General features: G+C 57.3%; 2 protein-coding genes across 4 annotated transcripts in view; both read right to left on the bottom strand.

Annotated features, from left to right (window-relative positions):
* PRKD2 (protein kinase D2) overlaps positions 1-5,070 on the bottom strand; it is a 32,168-nt gene extending 27,098 nt beyond the window's left edge. The window contains exons 1-3 of the mRNA XM_036275231.1: positions 4,796-5,070; positions 4,092-4,509; positions 1,689-1,827 (exon numbers count right to left, since the gene is read on the bottom strand). Coding sequence (XP_036131124.1) covers positions 1,689-1,827; positions 4,092-4,337 — 385 coding nt within the window. The 5' untranslated portion in view covers positions 4,338-4,509; positions 4,796-5,070. The remainder of the gene's footprint in view (positions 1-1,688; positions 1,828-4,091; positions 4,510-4,795) is intronic.
* Positions 5,071-7,468: 2,398 nt separating this feature from the next.
* STRN4 (striatin 4) overlaps positions 7,469-16,316 on the bottom strand; it is a 28,558-nt gene continuing 19,710 nt past the window's right edge. For 2 of the 3 annotated variants that reach the window (XM_036273969.1, XM_036273971.1), the window contains exons 7-18: positions 16,068-16,227; positions 15,361-15,474; positions 14,921-15,036; positions 13,200-13,375; positions 13,051-13,098; positions 12,552-12,673; positions 11,235-11,405; positions 10,946-11,086; positions 10,458-10,556; positions 10,199-10,285; positions 8,640-8,863; positions 7,469-8,436 (exon numbers count right to left, since the gene is read on the bottom strand). In XM_036273969.1, the coding sequence (XP_036129862.1) occupies positions 8,694-8,863; positions 10,199-10,285; positions 10,458-10,556; positions 10,946-11,086; positions 11,235-11,405; positions 12,552-12,673; positions 13,051-13,098; positions 13,200-13,375; positions 14,921-15,036; positions 15,361-15,474; positions 16,068-16,227 (1,404 nt within the window). In that variant the 3' untranslated portion in view covers positions 7,469-8,436; positions 8,640-8,693. The remainder of the gene's footprint in view (positions 8,437-8,639; positions 8,864-10,198; positions 10,286-10,457; positions 10,557-10,945; positions 11,087-11,234; positions 11,406-12,551; positions 12,674-13,050; positions 13,099-13,199; positions 13,376-14,920; positions 15,037-15,360; positions 15,475-16,067; positions 16,228-16,316) is intronic. The other variant, XM_036273970.1, reaches the window with a different exon arrangement.

The raw sequence follows: 16,316 nt of genomic DNA, 5'->3' as shown, positions 1-16,316 counted from the left end.
AGCTGACATTCTTTTGGGGAGACAGACCTGAAACATAAACACATATAAACAAGGACATTTCAGGCAATGGAGGAAATGGCATTTAAGTTGAGATCCAAAGAACAAGAAGGGGGTAGCTATGAGAGGGTGAGATGGGGGCAGCATTCCAGGCATCAGAAACAGCAAGTGCAAAGGCCCTGAGGTAGGAGGGAGCTTGGTTTGTTCAAAGGACAGAGGGCAGGCAAGTGTGGCTGGAACAAAGCAAGTAAGGAGGACAGTGCTAAGAGATTAATTCAGGTAATAGGCAGGAGCCAGACAATGGACAGACTTGAGGCCAACCGTGTTGACAAGTTTATATTTTACTCTAAGGGTAATGAGAGCCTTGGGAGGATTCTGAGCAGTAGAGTGTCATGATCTGACATAGGTGCTACTGAAATAATGTAGACAGGAGGTGATGGCGGCTGGACAGTGGCAGTTGTCCGATATAAATTTAGAATGTGTATCAAAGGTAGGACAGATAAAGTGAAGGGGTGGGATAAAAAAAGGAGTCAAGGACACTCCAAGGTTTGGGGCATGAGCACCTGGGTAAATGGTAGCGCCTTTGACCAAGATGTTGAAGACTGCAGGAAGAGCAGGTTTAGAAGGGGAAAATAAAATTTCTGTCTTGGACAGGCCATATCTGAGATGCCAAGAGATGCCAAGTAAAAGTGTCAGGGAGACAGCTATGTGAACAAGACCTGGGTTTTAGGAAAGAGACCAGGGTGAAGATAAAAATCTAAGAGTTGCTAGCCTATATGAGGGTATTTAAAACCCGAACAAGGTTACAAGGGAATTAAACCCAAACTTCTAATTGGCATCCATCCATCCAACAAATTTAACTGAGCATTGCAGTTTGCAAGGGGTGGTGGCCAGGGAGGAAATACAGCCATGAATAAGGCAGATCCTTCCCTACCCATCCCTCCTCAAGGCACCGCGGGTCAAAGACTATCCAAGGTGCTGAGAGCTTGCCCATCTATAAAGTGGGAATGGCCAATGGGTGGACTAGATTCTGATGTGCCAGGTGTCATCTCATCTTGCAGAGTCAGATTTCATTTAGCATTTCAATGAGAAGGAGGCATGGACATCAAAACACTTTAACCTGCGTATCCACCTCTAACATACGTCTAGGAAAGGACACAACTGGCAAACTACACAACGTGTCACCAGCACTCTGATGGATAAGTGGAAGTTTAAACCAGTCCCCAGAAAGTTCCCTAGTGCCCTCCACCCAACTCTGTCTTTCCCAAACGCACCCACTCTCCTGGCTTCTGATACCATAGAATATTATATCCATCTTTGTGCTTCATAAATGGAATTATACAGAATGTAGTCTGATGTCTGGTTTCTGTCTCTCAGCATTAGGTTTGGGGAATTCATTGTCTGGCTTCTGTCTCTCAGCATTAGGTTTGGGGAATTCATCAGTGTTGCTACGAATGGTTTATGTTCAGCGAATTCCACAGTGTGCACGCACAACAACAAATGTATCCATTCCAGAGAAGTGGAGTAGTCGTTTGTAAAAGCTCCCGAGGTGATTCGGATTTGCAGCCAGAGCTTAGAACCACCGGCTCTTAACATTAAGAAGCAAGTTTCTGGGCCCACCTCCCCTTCTAATCCTTCAGATGCCCCGCCCCCCCGCGAGGCTCCGCCCCCAGGCGGGCCTGGCCTCTCACCCGACAGCACCACCTCCACCAGGTCGCCTTCTTGGATGTCTCCAGCCGAGCGCACCAGCTGCAGGAGGTTAGCGGACGTGGGGTCATGTTTGAAGAGCAGGATCTTGTCGTAAAGGCCATAGAAGCCACACTCAGGGAACTGAGGAGCGGGAGAGGAAGGTGGTGACGGACAAGCAGCGTCAGGAACCCTCCCCAGGCAGGGCCGCCTGTTTCCCCCGGAAACTCAGAGACCCCGCAGCCCCTCGCTTCCTGCCGGCTCCTTCCCAGGCCCAGCTCGAGTAGGCAGGGTGCCAGGGCCCCAGGTGTGCTGCGAGAGAGCACAGGCCAGTTTGGTGGCTGGACTGGCGCACGGGGGTGGGAGGGAGAGTGGCTCCGGGAGCCTGGGCACCTAGAATTTCCCGGAGATCGGGGGTGGGGGTGGGAGTTTGAGTGAGCACCCCTTTCCTTATGTACCCCCCCAGCTTCCTTCCTGGATCTATTGTCCCTGTTACCTGGCTCCAGGCCCGGCACTGGGGCAGGGCAAGCTGAAAGGAGGGACTTTAGGACTCTTGGGGGGTGGGGGCTATGGAATGGCTAGGGCTTAAGGGAGATGAAGGTGGAGGATGCCCCCCACCCAAAGTCTGAAGGACCCAGGTGTCCAGGTCCCCAGCTTGGGAGGGTGGGGGCAGGAAATGAAACCCGGTAGAACAGAAAGTGAAACAGCCCAGGTGGGGCCACTGGAAGGAAGGAAAGGGGCCCTACAACAACACCTGGACTGAGAAGGCAGAAGATAAAACTGGGGTGAGGTGTGAGGGGGTAGGCTGAAGACTTGAACACTGGACAAAGGACAATCGGCCCTCCCCTCAGCCTGTTTTCCCAAGGAGCAGGCTCAGTTGGGTGTGGGGGCTGAGCCTGCTAGTTTTGGGGTTAGGGGGGCACCCTGTTCTTGCCCACTGAGAGGGTCCCCAGGTGACCTGGACCTCAGGGCCCTGACTGCCTGGGAAGTCATTCTCTAAGGTGGCCTCAACCTTCCTAATTTGTGACCCTTTAGTACAGTTCCTCATGTTGTGGTGACCCCCAACCATGAAATTATTTTCGTTGCTACTTCATAACTGTAATTTTGCTACTGTTATGTCTTAGGCGACACCTGTGAAAGGGTCATTCGACCCCCCCAAAGGGGTCGCCACCCATAGGTTGAGAACCACTGGCTCAGTCGAAGCTCTAGTCTGGAAAGTGGGGGAGTTGGCTCAGTTCCAGATGTTTCTCTAAAGCCCAAAGAATGCATTTCCAGGAGTCTGAGAAGATTCTAAAATTTGGAGATTTAAGGATTCCAACTTGCCTACGTTATAGGAAGATCAGACATTCTAGAGTTCAACATATTCTCATTATACCTTTTAAGATTTTCAACAACCTAGTCTAGCAGTAGTCTAGTATTTTAATGTTCCAGGAGTCTGGCAAACTAGGATTCTAATATTTGAATATCCTAGCATTAAAGGATTCCAACAACCCCGGAATCTAATATTCCAACATTTTTAATGTTTTAGCATTTCAACAACCTAGGATTCTAATGTTTGAACACTACATCAGAAGAATTCAATTACCTACAGTTGCATATTCCAATTTAGAATTCTAATATTCTAACATTTTGACATTTTAACATTTCCAACAAGAGAAGTTCACTATTCTGACCTTTCACGTTTTAGAATTCAGGCGTGGAGTTCCACCTGATTCCCTCTTGCCATGACTCCCAAATCCCCATCCTGATGATTTTGATGTCCAAAGCTAAGAATAGGGTGGGGTTGGGGAAGGCGAGTTTTAATGGGCCAGCGTCAGACCCTGGAGTGGGAGGGGGAAAGTCCCCAGAGCCTGTGAACTTTGGGAAGAGATGCCAGCCCCTCCAGGCACATCTCAGGCCTGGGGGAGGGCAGAGATTAGGCTTTGAAACCTCACTTGCCCCTGGGAGCTAGGCAAGCACCCACGCCTACACATGTCACCCGATCGCCATGGCCAGCCCGGCTTCAATTTCTACTGTTTCCACCAAATGGGAGGTCAGGGATGGGCCTGGGCAGGGAGGTGTTCCCTCACCCCCGTCTGCTGTCCCCACCTGCTCCTTCCTTTTCCCTCCTTCTGCACCTAGTGGGCCCCTCCCTTCCTCCCTGCTGGCTGCAGAAAACAACATGCAGGGACTCGCTGTTTGGGGAGGCCTCTGGGGCACCCCACCCCTGCTCAGGCCTCCCTCACACGGGTAGTGGGGTAAGGAGGCGACTAGGGGCCAATGCTCTACCCTCCATCCCTCAGTCTCCCAAGGTTTAGACCCGCTTCCTCCCCCTCCCCTACGCCAGGCTCCAGGTCGCCTCGGTCAGCGCCACCGCCCCTCCTCCAGACCTCTCCCCAAGCTGGATGGGGGAAACCCCGAGCCCTCACCTTCTGGTCCACGATGGAGCAAGCAAGCTGCTTCACATGGGCCAGCTCGGAGGCGGTGGGCAATAGCACGAACTCGCGGGTCAGCCCGATCTGGATGTGGAAGGAGACCCCGGGGCCCGGGACCGGGACCGAAACCTGGGGCAGCAACGGTGGTGGCGACTGCAGGTCCAAGCCACAGGGGGGCGGAGGAGACCCCGGCCCGGGAGAGCCCGGGAGCCCGGCGGGATGGGAGGGGGCGGCAGCCATGGGGGAGGCCCGGGACCGGCCACCCGGCGCCCACCAGGGATCCGGCTGGAGGTGCTCGGGGAACCCGGATCACTGTATCCAAGGTTCTTGAAAACTGGTTGTGGAAGCGCGGGATCCTGGGGATCCGAGAAGAAATATCTGGCAGGTTACGGGGACTCGAGGATGGCGGGACCTTGGGAAATTAAAGAAAAGAAATCTAGTCGGTCAGACGCCCGGAAATCAAGGGATCACAGACGACCAGAAAAAAGAAATGGTTTGAGGGACCCAGCAATTGAGAGATTCCAAACATCAAAAAAGAAAATCTAGTAGGTTGGGGTCGCAGAGATCATCAGAGCCCAGGTTAGGTTCCAAAGGCCCCTTGGAAAGAGAAAGGCTTGAAAAAGCAGCAAGGGGGACCCCAGAATTCAGTGACTCTAGTAAGAGATCCAGTTAAGGGGGGGCCGAGGTATTCACCAAACCTTGGGGGTGCAGGGCGCGAGTCTCTGAGTTGGGGATCGAGTGGATCCCAGGGATCCGACGGGCCCGGGGATGAGCAGAGGGATCCCGAGGGCCGAGGTGGTAAGGAGGGAATCTCACGGATCTCGGAAGTTGGAAAAAAGTTCGATCGGGGCCCGCGGAGAAGGGGGCGTTACCAGCCACGGTGGAGGTGGGGCAAGGGAGGGTCGCCCCGCGCCGGTGGCTCTTTTTCCTTCGCCAAAGTTTAACTCCGCGGCGGCGGCCCAGTAGGAAGTGTCCGGAGCGACGGTGCAGCCAGCCAATCGGCGCTGGCCTCGGTGACGTCAGAGAGAAGGCGGGGTGTGAGAGGGGGCGGAAGAGGAGGGCGGGCCCAGCACCTCCGAGTTGGGGGTGGCACCTCTCGGTCCCGGTTCTGAGGGCAGGGGCCCCGGGATGGGAGGTGAGGGGCAGGGGAGTAGCACCGATTCCTCCCCACAACACACCCGAGTATGCAAAGTTAACTTCTGCCTGAGCTGGAGAGGGGCGGGCAAGCCACCCTCCCCGCCACACTGGTCGCGGGGGCGGGGGCGGGCGCGGAGGAGGCGCCTGGCCCTTTAAGGAAGGGGGCCGTCTCGCCTGGCTTGCATCCGGCGCCCACCATAGGGGAAAGGGTGGGAAACAGGGTGTCAGGTCTGGCCAGCTCTCTGGGCTCCGCTACCTCTTCCCATATAGTCGGCTCTACCCCTTCCGCCCCCCAGTCCATTCGACAGGTGGGAAGGCAGAGGCCTCCAGATGGGCAGAGGTCCTGGTCTGTCTTCAGCAACTTTGGCCAAGGTGCATGGAGTGAACCAGACCTGGGATACCCGTGCAGGAGAATCAGGCAGAGGGCGGGTGAAGAAGGGGTAGTTTCCTTCCCTTGGCTCCCTCCTATACCCGTCCTCAGGAAGGTGAAAAGCCAAAGGCATGGGGTGCCTGGAAGGGCCATAGCAACCAGGCTGGACAACACACACACACTGTCTCACAGATGGAGAATGGATTGTTCTGGGGAAATGTGCATTTGTCTGTGTGTGACTTTAGGTAGGTGACTTCCCCTCTTCAAGCCTCAGTTTCTCCATCTACTAATAGGATTTAACCACAGAGGGTCTTTGTGGGGATCAATGAGATTGTATAATGGTGCCTGGAACACAGCAGTTCAACAGTACATGGTGGCTGTTGCTATAATTTGCAGGGATACAAGGGTGAGCACCTCAAGCACTCAGGTGGGTATGTTCAGCTATCCAATAGTGTCCATTGATGGCCTACTGTTTGCCAGGTCTGTCATAAAACACCTTTCAGCTTCTTCAGGAGCAATTCATTTAGTTTGTCCTCCCCAAATAATAAGAGTGGCTACCATTTAATTTACATACAGGAAGCTAAACCCTCAGAGGCAAAATGACTTGTCCAAGATCAAGCCAGCTGCTACCACCCCACTCCATTCATCAAGAGATCAAGTCCTGGTTCGAGCTCCAAAGGCATCCCCATAGAGATGGACCATATGCCTGACTGGGTTCCAGACCAGTGGGGCTGGTTGGAGATGGGGTCCATAAGACAAGCCCCCCTTCCTGGCAAAGGGTTGTTGGGGGCAGCTGAGGTCGGTACAGTAGCATTTCTGTCACCACATCCGGGGGGCTGGCTGGGGCTGGGGAAGGAAGTCTGAGGCTGGAGTGAAAACCTAAACCACCACCTGCTGAAGCTGTTCAGAGCCCAGAGGGATGAGGGGGGAGTGTGGCCACGTGGAGCTCACAGCTAGGTTCCTGTCAGTGCCATCTGATGGCCAGCTGCCCACCTGCACCTTTCCCTTGAAATGCCAACAAGTCCCAAGTGTGTGGTTTGCAGGACTTCATCCTCAAGTGTTCATGGGGCCAGGCCCTATTCTAGGTATGGGGTGTGGCCCTTGACAACCCAGGAGGTGCTGGGACTTGCCCAAGTGCACTTTGCTAGTAGGTGGACTGAGCAAGCCGAGGGAGTGACAAGGGACAGGATATACACTCCGGTCACTGCTGGAGGCCTTGAACAAGTCCCCTGAGTCTCCCCCCACCCCACCCATCTTTCTCTGTAAAACATTCACAATGCTCCCCACTTTCTGAAGTTGTGAGGACCCAGTGAAATGGCATGTGTTAACATGGGTCTGGCTCCTGCTCAGGGCACAGCTGCCCACTGCGATTCCATCTCCAAGGGACTCATCTGGGTCCCCACATCTCCTGCTCCCAGCAGCTCCCAGCACGGTGGGTGTTCTGTGCAGGCAGCTCCCAGGATCTGACTGCCTTCTGCAGGTCAGCCCAGGCAGGAGATAGGGAGGGAAGGGGGTCAGCCCTTTGGCCTCACTACCCAATCACACATCCTGGGAGTGGGGTTGGTGGGGGTGAGGAATCTTAAGCTATGTGATCACGTATCTGCTTGTGGGGTTCCACCCTGGGCTGCTACTGCAGCCCCTGGGGAGAGAGTGCTTAGGGACAGAAAGGAGGGGCACGGGAGATTCGGTCCTATGCCCCCACTTCCGTCCCTGCACCCACACTCTGCCCAGGCTCTGGGCTCCTCTCTGGCCCCCCTTACCCTACCACAAAACCCCAACCTATCATCATATCCCCTCTCTCCAAGCTCCACCCACTCCAGACAGAGCCAGTTACTCCTCCCCAAAGTCCCCTCAACAGTGAGCACTGTCACCCATCTTACTCCAAAGGGTTTATTGAGGCAAGTTTCACATACAAGTCCAGGACAGAGGAAATAGGGTTTATAAACAGGAATCTGGAAGGGGGCCCGAGGGCTCAGGATGGAACCCAAAATAAGAGAGTGAAATAAATAGAGGGAGAGAGTGGAGGGCCAGGAGAGGAGACTGACAGACTATCACACAGTGATAACGACGTGGGGCGGGGGGCTCCATTAAAATCCCATTTATTTATACAGATATACAGGGAGTTATGGGGGACCCTAGGGACCCTGCTCCATCCTCCATGCCCCAAGGAGGGGCAAGAGAAGGACATCTCTCCCTGTGGGTAACCCCGTGGTGGGTAGGGGACCGCCCTTGGAGGAGTGCTGAGGGAGGTAGGGGCGGGTGCCTCCCCAGAGGGCATCGCCTGCTCCCCAGGCAGCTACTGGCCCTGGAGGCATTGGGTAGTGTCTGAAAAGCTGTGTTGAAGGAACTGGAGGGGAAGGTGGTAGACTGGGTGTGCTCCTGGGGTGGGCTAGGCCCAGCACTCCCACTGAGGACAGCCTGGGTCCAGCTGGCTCCATAGCTCCTGGGTGGACCCGGAGCAGGGGTGTCTGGGATTGCTCCCAGAACAGCTCCCACCCAAGTCTGGAAGGATGGAGAGTAGGGATGGGGATTCAAAGACAGAATCTGGCACCTTCTGGCATCTTGGAAAGCTGATCCCCAAGGACACCCAGACCTGGTTGTGCTGCCCCCAGAAGGCAGCTAGGAGACCAGGAGTGGGTATCAGGGCAGAGATGAAACTCCCGGAGGCCATCTTGGAGGGTGATTCCTGAAGGAGGCAACTCTCCAGGCTGGATGCTGGGGGAAGGGCAGGCCAAGGGGGAGGGCCTCCTGGGGAAAGGGCCTTTAGCACCACCAGGCTCGAGGCAGGCAGGAAGAGGCCGGGCCTCCGGGCCTCCAGACTGAGGCTGTCACCTGTGGGAGACAGAGGGAAGGGAGACTGAACCATGACCTCCAGGGTACAAGATGTAAGGCAGCTCCGGGATGCCTCAGCTGCAACTGCAGGACTTGCCACCCTCGGAAGGACCAGGCAAAGGGGTGTGTTGGGCCCTGTTATGGGTGAAGAAGGGCATTTCTGCCACACTGAGCCAAGCCTCCCTCACAGCCCAGCTCCTCACCTCAGTCCCACCTGCCCAGCCTCGCTCCCCGGCCAGGGCGGGGCCAGGTGGGCATCATACAAAGACCTTGGCCAGGGCGTCGGCACCCGCACTGGCGATGAGGGCCTTGCTGGGGTGGCAGGCCACAGCATGGATGGCCTCCTCATGCTTCTTGCGGTGGGCTGTGATCTCCTGCACGCACGTTTTGTTGTCCAGGCTCCACAGCCGCAGGGAGCAGTCATGGCCTGCGCAGGTGTGGAAGCAGAGCCAGCTGTCACGCAGCAGCACAGGCCTCACAGCTCCTTGCTCAGACCCAGCCCCAAGCCCCTCAGCTGGCCTCCCCAAAGGCCTCCGAGTCAGGTGGAGGCTCCATTCTGCCCATCTCCGCCCAGTTACCTCCTGACATCCCTTCCTGTCACCTATCCATCTGTCACCAAGTATTTATTGAACAACTACTGTGTACTGGGCTCTGAGGTCACAGTGAACAAAACAGACAAATCTGCTTGCCCCTGTGGTGTTGACATTCCGGTGTGGAGAGACAGTAAACAAAAAAATAGAATAAACAATGCCTGGTGGTCTCCAGTGCCGCCCTCGGTCAGTGTGAGGACACAATGGCCAAAGGGGGTCAGGGAGAAGAGCCTTCCAAGCAATGGGGGTGGGGGGAGGCCCTAAGGGCTGACAGGAGGCAGGTGTGGCTGCAACAGCCTGAGCAGCAGTGTGGGGAGGAGGAGGTCAGAGCCAGGAGCAGAATGGGCCAGGCCTTGGGGGGGTCATGAGCCACTGGAGGGAGATGGCCTGACTTAGGCATTAGAAGGAACAGGCTGGCTGCGGTGGTGGCCGGCTCTCTCTGGCCCTTTCTGGAGGACCCTGGGCCCTGTACTGAACTCTCTGCCAGGGCTGCATCTCCCTCTCCACGCCCTCACCCATCTCCTTGGAGACAACTACCGTCATGGGCAGACAGAAAGCAGGACAGGATGGGTCCAGGCCTGTCTACACCCTCCCCCACCACTGCTCACACCTCATGTGGACCCCACACTGGGCAGCAGAGGCAAATGGCAGCCCCACACATGGCAGGCCCAGCTCCCACCAGCATACCCCCATCATCTCCTGGGGGGGGCTTCAGCCCCTTCCCCATCTGCCCAAGTCCCACCCCATTCCTTTAAGGCTCAGCCGCACAGTCGCTGGGCCTCAGTGCCCTTAACCACAGAGAGCAGGGCGGCAACAAATGCTAAAAAAGCTTGTGGGGGCTGAGTCAAATAGACCCGAACTTCGATGCCTGCAACCCACTGGGCTGTGCCAGTTACATAAGTTTCCACATCTGTGTAATGGGGATAACAGTGCCAGCCTCGGAGGGTTATTCCGATTAAACAAGGTGATATAGGAAAGTGCCTGTGGTGGGCTCTGAGCACAGTGCTCCACTGTCACGCTGTGACCACCTTCCTTCCTGCCACCGAGAGGCTCCCTGCCCAGCTCCCCTGTCTCAGGGAGTCCCCGGAGCACTCCCTCGAGGCCAGTGCCCAGGCCTGCTGGGGAAGGCACATGCCCTTGACCATTTAGGGGCCTGGAGGGTCCCAACTTACTTCCCGACATCAAGAACACGCCATTGGGGTCCACAGCCAGGCAGGTGACGGCATCCAGGTGGGCAACCATGGAGTGCACACATTTCCCTGAGGGCAGAGGGGCGGAGGTTACTGTTCCACTCTATGCCTTGCCTGGGAAGGTGGGGGCTGGAGGGGATGCTTAGAGCTTCCAATGTGGATACCAGGGGTCCTGTGTCTGAGCCGGGTCCACCCCTGCTTCCCACAAGTACAGTGAGTCGGGGAGCAGGCAGGGCTTCACCTGTCCGGTTGTCCAGGAAGCGGATGCCTCTGTCATCATGGGCGGTGATGGTGAGGGGCTGGTTTGGATGACTCACCACCTGGTTGATCTGGGTTGGGCCTGGAAGGAAAAGCAGGGACATCAGGGGAAAATTGGAGGACCACTCCTCCACATCCCCATCTCTGCCTAGATGAGGAGGAGGGCTGGGCACCCAGGCCACAGCCCCCCCTGGGCCACAGTGGACAGGAGGAGTGATGAACACAGACGGGCTGTCCACACCAAACGGGGCCACCAGACATGTCCCTGACACCCTCTCTTCTCTCAGCCCTCCCGAGACTCCGGGCTGTCCAACAGGGCAGTGGCTGGGGCCTCATCACCTTCCCATTCAGAGCCCCCAGAGGCGGTGGGGAGCCATCTGCAGCTGACTGAGCCTCCAGTCACCAAAGTCACAGGAGAACTGGGGCCTTGGAAGCATTCAGATCCCAGCCCCTAGCCCCGGAGCCCCTTACCGCTGCTCCCCCGGGACTCCAGCGTGAGGAGGGCACTGCCAGCCTCCAGGTCATACAGGACAGTGTCACCAGAGCAAAATGAGGCCACGATGTGGGCAGGCTCGGTGCTGGTGAAGGCCACTGAGGTGGGGATCCTGTGATCTGAGGGTGGAGAGGAGGGAAGGTTGCCTAACAGACCGGTCCTGCCCTGGTACTGGGGTGCAGGCATCACCCTCCTTGCAGGGCCTCCAGCTCCGTATGGCTCCTGAGTGAGGTGTCAGGGTGCCCACTGTCCCTGCTGCCCACTCACCGCTGGCTGTGAGGAAGGTACAGAGGCAGGCTGGGCTGCTGCTGCTGGGGTCCCAGATTCGGACGGTGCCATCAGCAGAGCAGGAAGCCAGGCGCTGGGAGGTGAGACTGAAGGCCAGGCCCCACACGGCGTCCCCATGGCCCTCCAGGACGTGGCTCAGCACACTCGGGTCTGGACCCACCAAAGGGAGGAGATGGACTGTGTCAGGGCCGTCAGCCCAGAGCATGAGCTCTGCCACACACTCACCCAGCCTCACCCCCATAGTCGCCATGCCCTCGGACCTGTCACCACTGCTGTGCGCCCTGGCGGCTGGTTCAGACTCTGACCACTAGCTCTTCTGGGAAGATTTCAGGGCTCTGAAGGCAGCCCAGCACGGAGTCCAGAGGGTAGAGATGTCCCTCTGTTCCCTGATGTCCCCCTGGGGCCCACTATAGTGCCTGGCACAAAGTGGGCACTCGACACATACTTTTTAAAACTTAGTTAAGGGGAGAAGGAACAACAGTGACTCTGGTCCCAGACCCTTTTTAGAAGCCTGGGTCCTGAGGCTTGACTCCACCCTGGGTCCCTGCAGTCTTTTCCACCCCTGTGCACCAGCTCTGCCCAGTCTCCCCAAAGCCCTCTAGTCATTTCCACCATGCCTCCCTGGTCACTTGAATCCACACAGGGGGCTCTGGTCAGGTCCCTGCTGATGCCCAATGGGTGGCAGCTCACTTGGCCCAGAGCGCCCGCTGCCAAGGACTGACCCTTGGCCTTTCACAGAATGAGACTGCTTTCGGGAAAATGGTACATGTTCCTTGAGGGAGACACAGACCTCTAAACTGCCACGACAGAATCTGCACGCAGCCACGTGTGATCAAAGGGTTATCAAAAGAGGCGTCAGAGAGCAGGAACAGACACTGACACTGAAGAGACCACTTCTCTACTCGACTCTTAAGTGCTCCAGAGCTGAAGCACAAACCCCCTGCAAGCTGGCCCAGCTAACATCTCCCTTCTCACCTGCTCTCTTTCTCACCGACTGCCCGGCTCGGTCACAGACGCTGGCAGAGCTGGGTGCAGAGGGCCGCCAGGGCCCCCCCAGCCTTCACACAAGCTGCCCCCGGCCCCATGCTTCGTCTGAGTCAGCTCAGCCATCTCGTCCGACCCTCAGTCACACGCTGAGCCACGTGTGCCATGCTCAGCTGAGCACCCTGGCTATGTCCCCCGCCACCAGTGCCTGCAGTGCTAGGCGTGGGCAGATGCTATCTCTGCCGAGGGAATGGAGAGGCCCCAGCGAACGGTGGTGCGGGAAAGGAAGGCAGGGCACAGGAGCTCTCTCACCGTAACCATCGTAGGGGTCCATGTTGAGGTCTGGAATCTTCCAGCTGTGGATGCGGGCATCTGCCCCACCACTGTAACAGTATTCGCTGTTGCTGCCCATGGCTACTGCCAACACGGGGCCCCTGGAGGATACAAAGGAGGGTGATGAAAAACTCAGCCCTTACCTCTCCCTTGACGCCTCCCCAGGACCTTGCCGTTCTTTCTCTACTAGTGTTTTTCAAGGGTGGCTAAAAGGAATTCAGCTCCGGGGCTCTTGTTGTGCCATCCGGGCAAGCTGCCTGTCCTTTGTCTTCCCCACCCCCAGGTCTGTTTCCTCCTCTGAAGGCTGTGTTGAGAACCCACTATGGGGGCAGTGGAAGTCTGCAAAGCACCAGGAGCAAGGGGTGTGCGTGCAGGGACTTGGAGGCCGCCTACTGCCCTGCAACCTGTCATCGGCCCCCTGGGATGGCAGTGAGCAGGCCAGGGGTCAACCTGCCTTTAGGGGCACCTCCCTCCCTACCTGTGAGCGCGGAAGGCATGGATAGGTTCCACGTCTAGTGCAGCATTCCTGTGGGGAGACAGATGTCACTGAGAGCCCCTCGTCGCCCAGTCCCCTAGGCCCAGATGCCCCCCACCCATCCTCCAGCCCTGGGGTTGTGCACTCCTCACTTCTTGGCTGTGACGGCCTTCTGCAGGTTCCAGAGCTTGAGCGTGCCGTCTTCGGAAGCGGTGAGCAAAGCCGACTGGCTGTGATGGAAAGCCAGGGAGCGGATGCCGTCGTAGTGTGAGCGGAGGGTGAATTTGGGGTTCCACGTCTTCTTAAAGGCATCTTTGCTGTCAGACAGCTGCGGGGGCGGGGAGGGGGGCCTGCTTCAGTGTCTCCTCTTCCACCCCGGCAGTCGCACAGACATCTACTCCAGGACGCCAAGGACTCTTCCCTCCCCACCCAGACCCATGTGACGCACCCCCAGACTGGCGCCCAGCCCCGGAGGCTCCCCTCTTCTTCCTGGCCCTGTAGCATCCCCCTGCTCACTCAACAAGTCCTAACAGTGTGCAGGGCCTGGTTCTGAAGAGACAAGGGTGAGCCTGAACTCTGGGATTTCACCGTTCAGAGGGGGTTGGGGAAGACCCTTAGATCGTCCCACCTGTGCACAGGCTTACACACTACAAACAGTGCTGTGAACTAAAAATGCACTAGGAGGAGGCATCCAGCAGCTTGACTGCCTCTATGGGGGACACCAGGCTTTCCTGAGCAAGTGACAAATAAGCTGGACTTAACCAGATAAGGGGAAGGGACTGAGGAGGGAAACTGCATGTGCAAAGTCCCTGAGGCAGGAGGGAGCAAGGGCAGATCCAGAACCTGAGAGGAGGTCTGGATGGAGAAAGCAAGGGGGAGAATGGCTGGGGTGTGGAAATGGCGACAAGTACACACAATGGGAAGAGACTGGGGAGCAAAATCCCAGAAACAACGCACATGACCCGGGGGATGGAGATGTGGCTGAGTGGGGGACCTTGTGGGAAACACGAAAACTGTCAGGCAAGCCTCAGTGCCATCCCAAGATAGGGTTCACACTGACGAACCCTTTCATCTAGGCTCTGTCCCAAGGTCCCCGCCCCAGCTGCTATTTCTGCCACATTCTTTAGGGCCAGAAGATCTGCCTTGTGTGGTGGCCCCGCACTCACACACTCCCCGGGAAGGGTCACACTGGGGGCAGCTCCTCTGCTCAAAGCTCAGCTCTGGCCTTCCTTCCCAGACTCCTACAGCTGTGCCCCTGACTCACTGAGATCCCCAATCACCTGAGATCCTGCTAAAAGCTCTGGGAAGTGTTCTGCCACCTGCGCAGAAAAATGCACATGCATCCAATTTCAACAGTCCCAGCTGGCCAGAAGCCCACCCCTGGATCTCGGGCTAAGAACACTGGCCCTGAGGTTTCCTTTCATTCCGCTCAATTGCACCACCAGCCCCCACGCGCACAGACTGGCCTGATTTTTTTGGTTGTTGGCCAGACTGCCTTTCCCACACTGCTGCCAGCCTTTCTCTGACGCTGTCTTTAGATTCAGTTCCCTCTGTCGCCCTGCGGCAAGTAGTGGTGGGTCCTGGACTTGAGATGCACATAAGCCAGGGTGGGAGGGAGCATGCCCTGGGGGAGCTGTGATCAAGACGCAGGCCCCAGAGTCTTCTAGGCTCTACCATTGGTGACCCCATCAAGTCCCCCAACCTGTCTGCATCGGCACCCCTATGTAAAACAGGGTGAGCTGTTGAATGGGCTCACACAGTCCTCATGTATATGGGTCTGAGCACAGGCCATGCACATAGCCAGCGCTCAGCAGGTGTTGCCACTACGCTGGGTGCCCAGTGGGCCGTGGGGGTGGGCACCGCAAGAACTTACATCACAGCTGAGGTCGTTGTCATTGGTGACGGTGAGATCTGCCAAGTCCCCCAGGCTCACCTCCCCGCCCCCGATAGTGTCCATGATGAAAACGTCTGAGGAGAAGCCAAAGGAACCTGGTAGGGGGAGGGGAGGGAGGGCGAGAGGGGCCAGGAGAGAGAGAGAGAGACAGAGAGAGGCAGAGAGAGATGAGGTGTGAGAAAGAGAGACAGGGAGAGGATAAGCTCAAGAATCACAGCTGGAAAGAAAGAGACAGGGAGAGACAGACAGACAGGGCAGGACAGACAAAAAGAGGGGGAGACAGAGACAGACAGACAAACTTTTGGGACAGGGAGGCTGCAAACTAGAGGCCTGGCCTCGATCCTGAGGACATAGAAGCCCTGGGCTTAGATCTGCAGCCTCCATCTGCCGTGGGTGCCGTGGGTGGAGGGGCCTCTTACCTTCATGTGGCCGGGGCTGGGGTGTGCCAGGAGGCGGGCCAGTTACTTTGGGGGGCAGCCCATCCACGTCCCGAAGGTCAGCCAAAATTCCCTGGAGTTTGACCCGCCGGCTTTCTACAGGGATGAGACACCGGGCAGGAGTCACCCACCAGCAGTTCAACCTAGCCAAGCACTGGTGACTCCTTCCCCACTACCAGAAGCCACTCCTGTGGGAAGGCTAGGAAGCCCTGGCTCCAGGGCGCACTGGGGCTCACAGTGGGGTGGGAGAGGGGCAGAGGATACTGAGCTGGGACCCTCCATGGGCCGCCCCTGCAGAAGCCTCAGTCCCCAGCCATGATCTGTGACCCCGAGGGCCTCACAGCTCAGAGTCACAGGAGGGAGGAAGATGCAGCACCGCCCCGACTGCCTCTCCCATTGGTCCCCATCCTGTTTCCTCCCTGAGGTCTGCAAGAACTGGACATGCATGCACAAGGCTGGCAGCCCTGCTTCAGGAAAAACCGGGCCTGCCTGTGGCCCCACAGGGATTTTCCAGGGAAGGGGTGCAGGCCTGGCTACCATGTGCAGGCCTCCTGCTCTCCCTTGGCCGCCCTCCTCTCAGGAAGTATGTCCATCCGGTGGAGACCCTGGGGCAGGAAGCAGCTGCAGGCGGCTGTGTGTGTGCCCCACTACCCTCGTTGAGGAGGTCTGGCCAGAAACCCTCCGCTCACCCAGCTCATGGTGGGTCCCCTCTCCAGCGCATCGTCGAGGGTCCGGAGAGCCCTCCCCGTCCTCTCCTGAGCCCAGGAAATCGAACTCGTTGATGGCATCCTCTGAGTCATCCTCCTCATCCTCATCCTCCATTTCCGGCACCAGAGTCTTGGCTGGCAACTGGGGCATGGAGAAAACCAGAGAGGTTAGGGAGCTCGTGTCCAGAGCCCAAGCCTACTGAGTCTCCAGGAGCAGAGAAGCTAGGGTTG

This window comes from Molossus molossus, unplaced genomic scaffold (assembly GCF_014108415.1).
Source record: "Molossus molossus isolate mMolMol1 unplaced genomic scaffold, mMolMol1.p scaffold_m16_p_21, whole genome shotgun sequence".
Taxonomy (NCBI): domain Eukaryota; kingdom Metazoa; phylum Chordata; class Mammalia; order Chiroptera; family Molossidae; genus Molossus; species Molossus molossus.
This window is presented reverse-complemented; position numbering and strand designations above follow the sequence as displayed.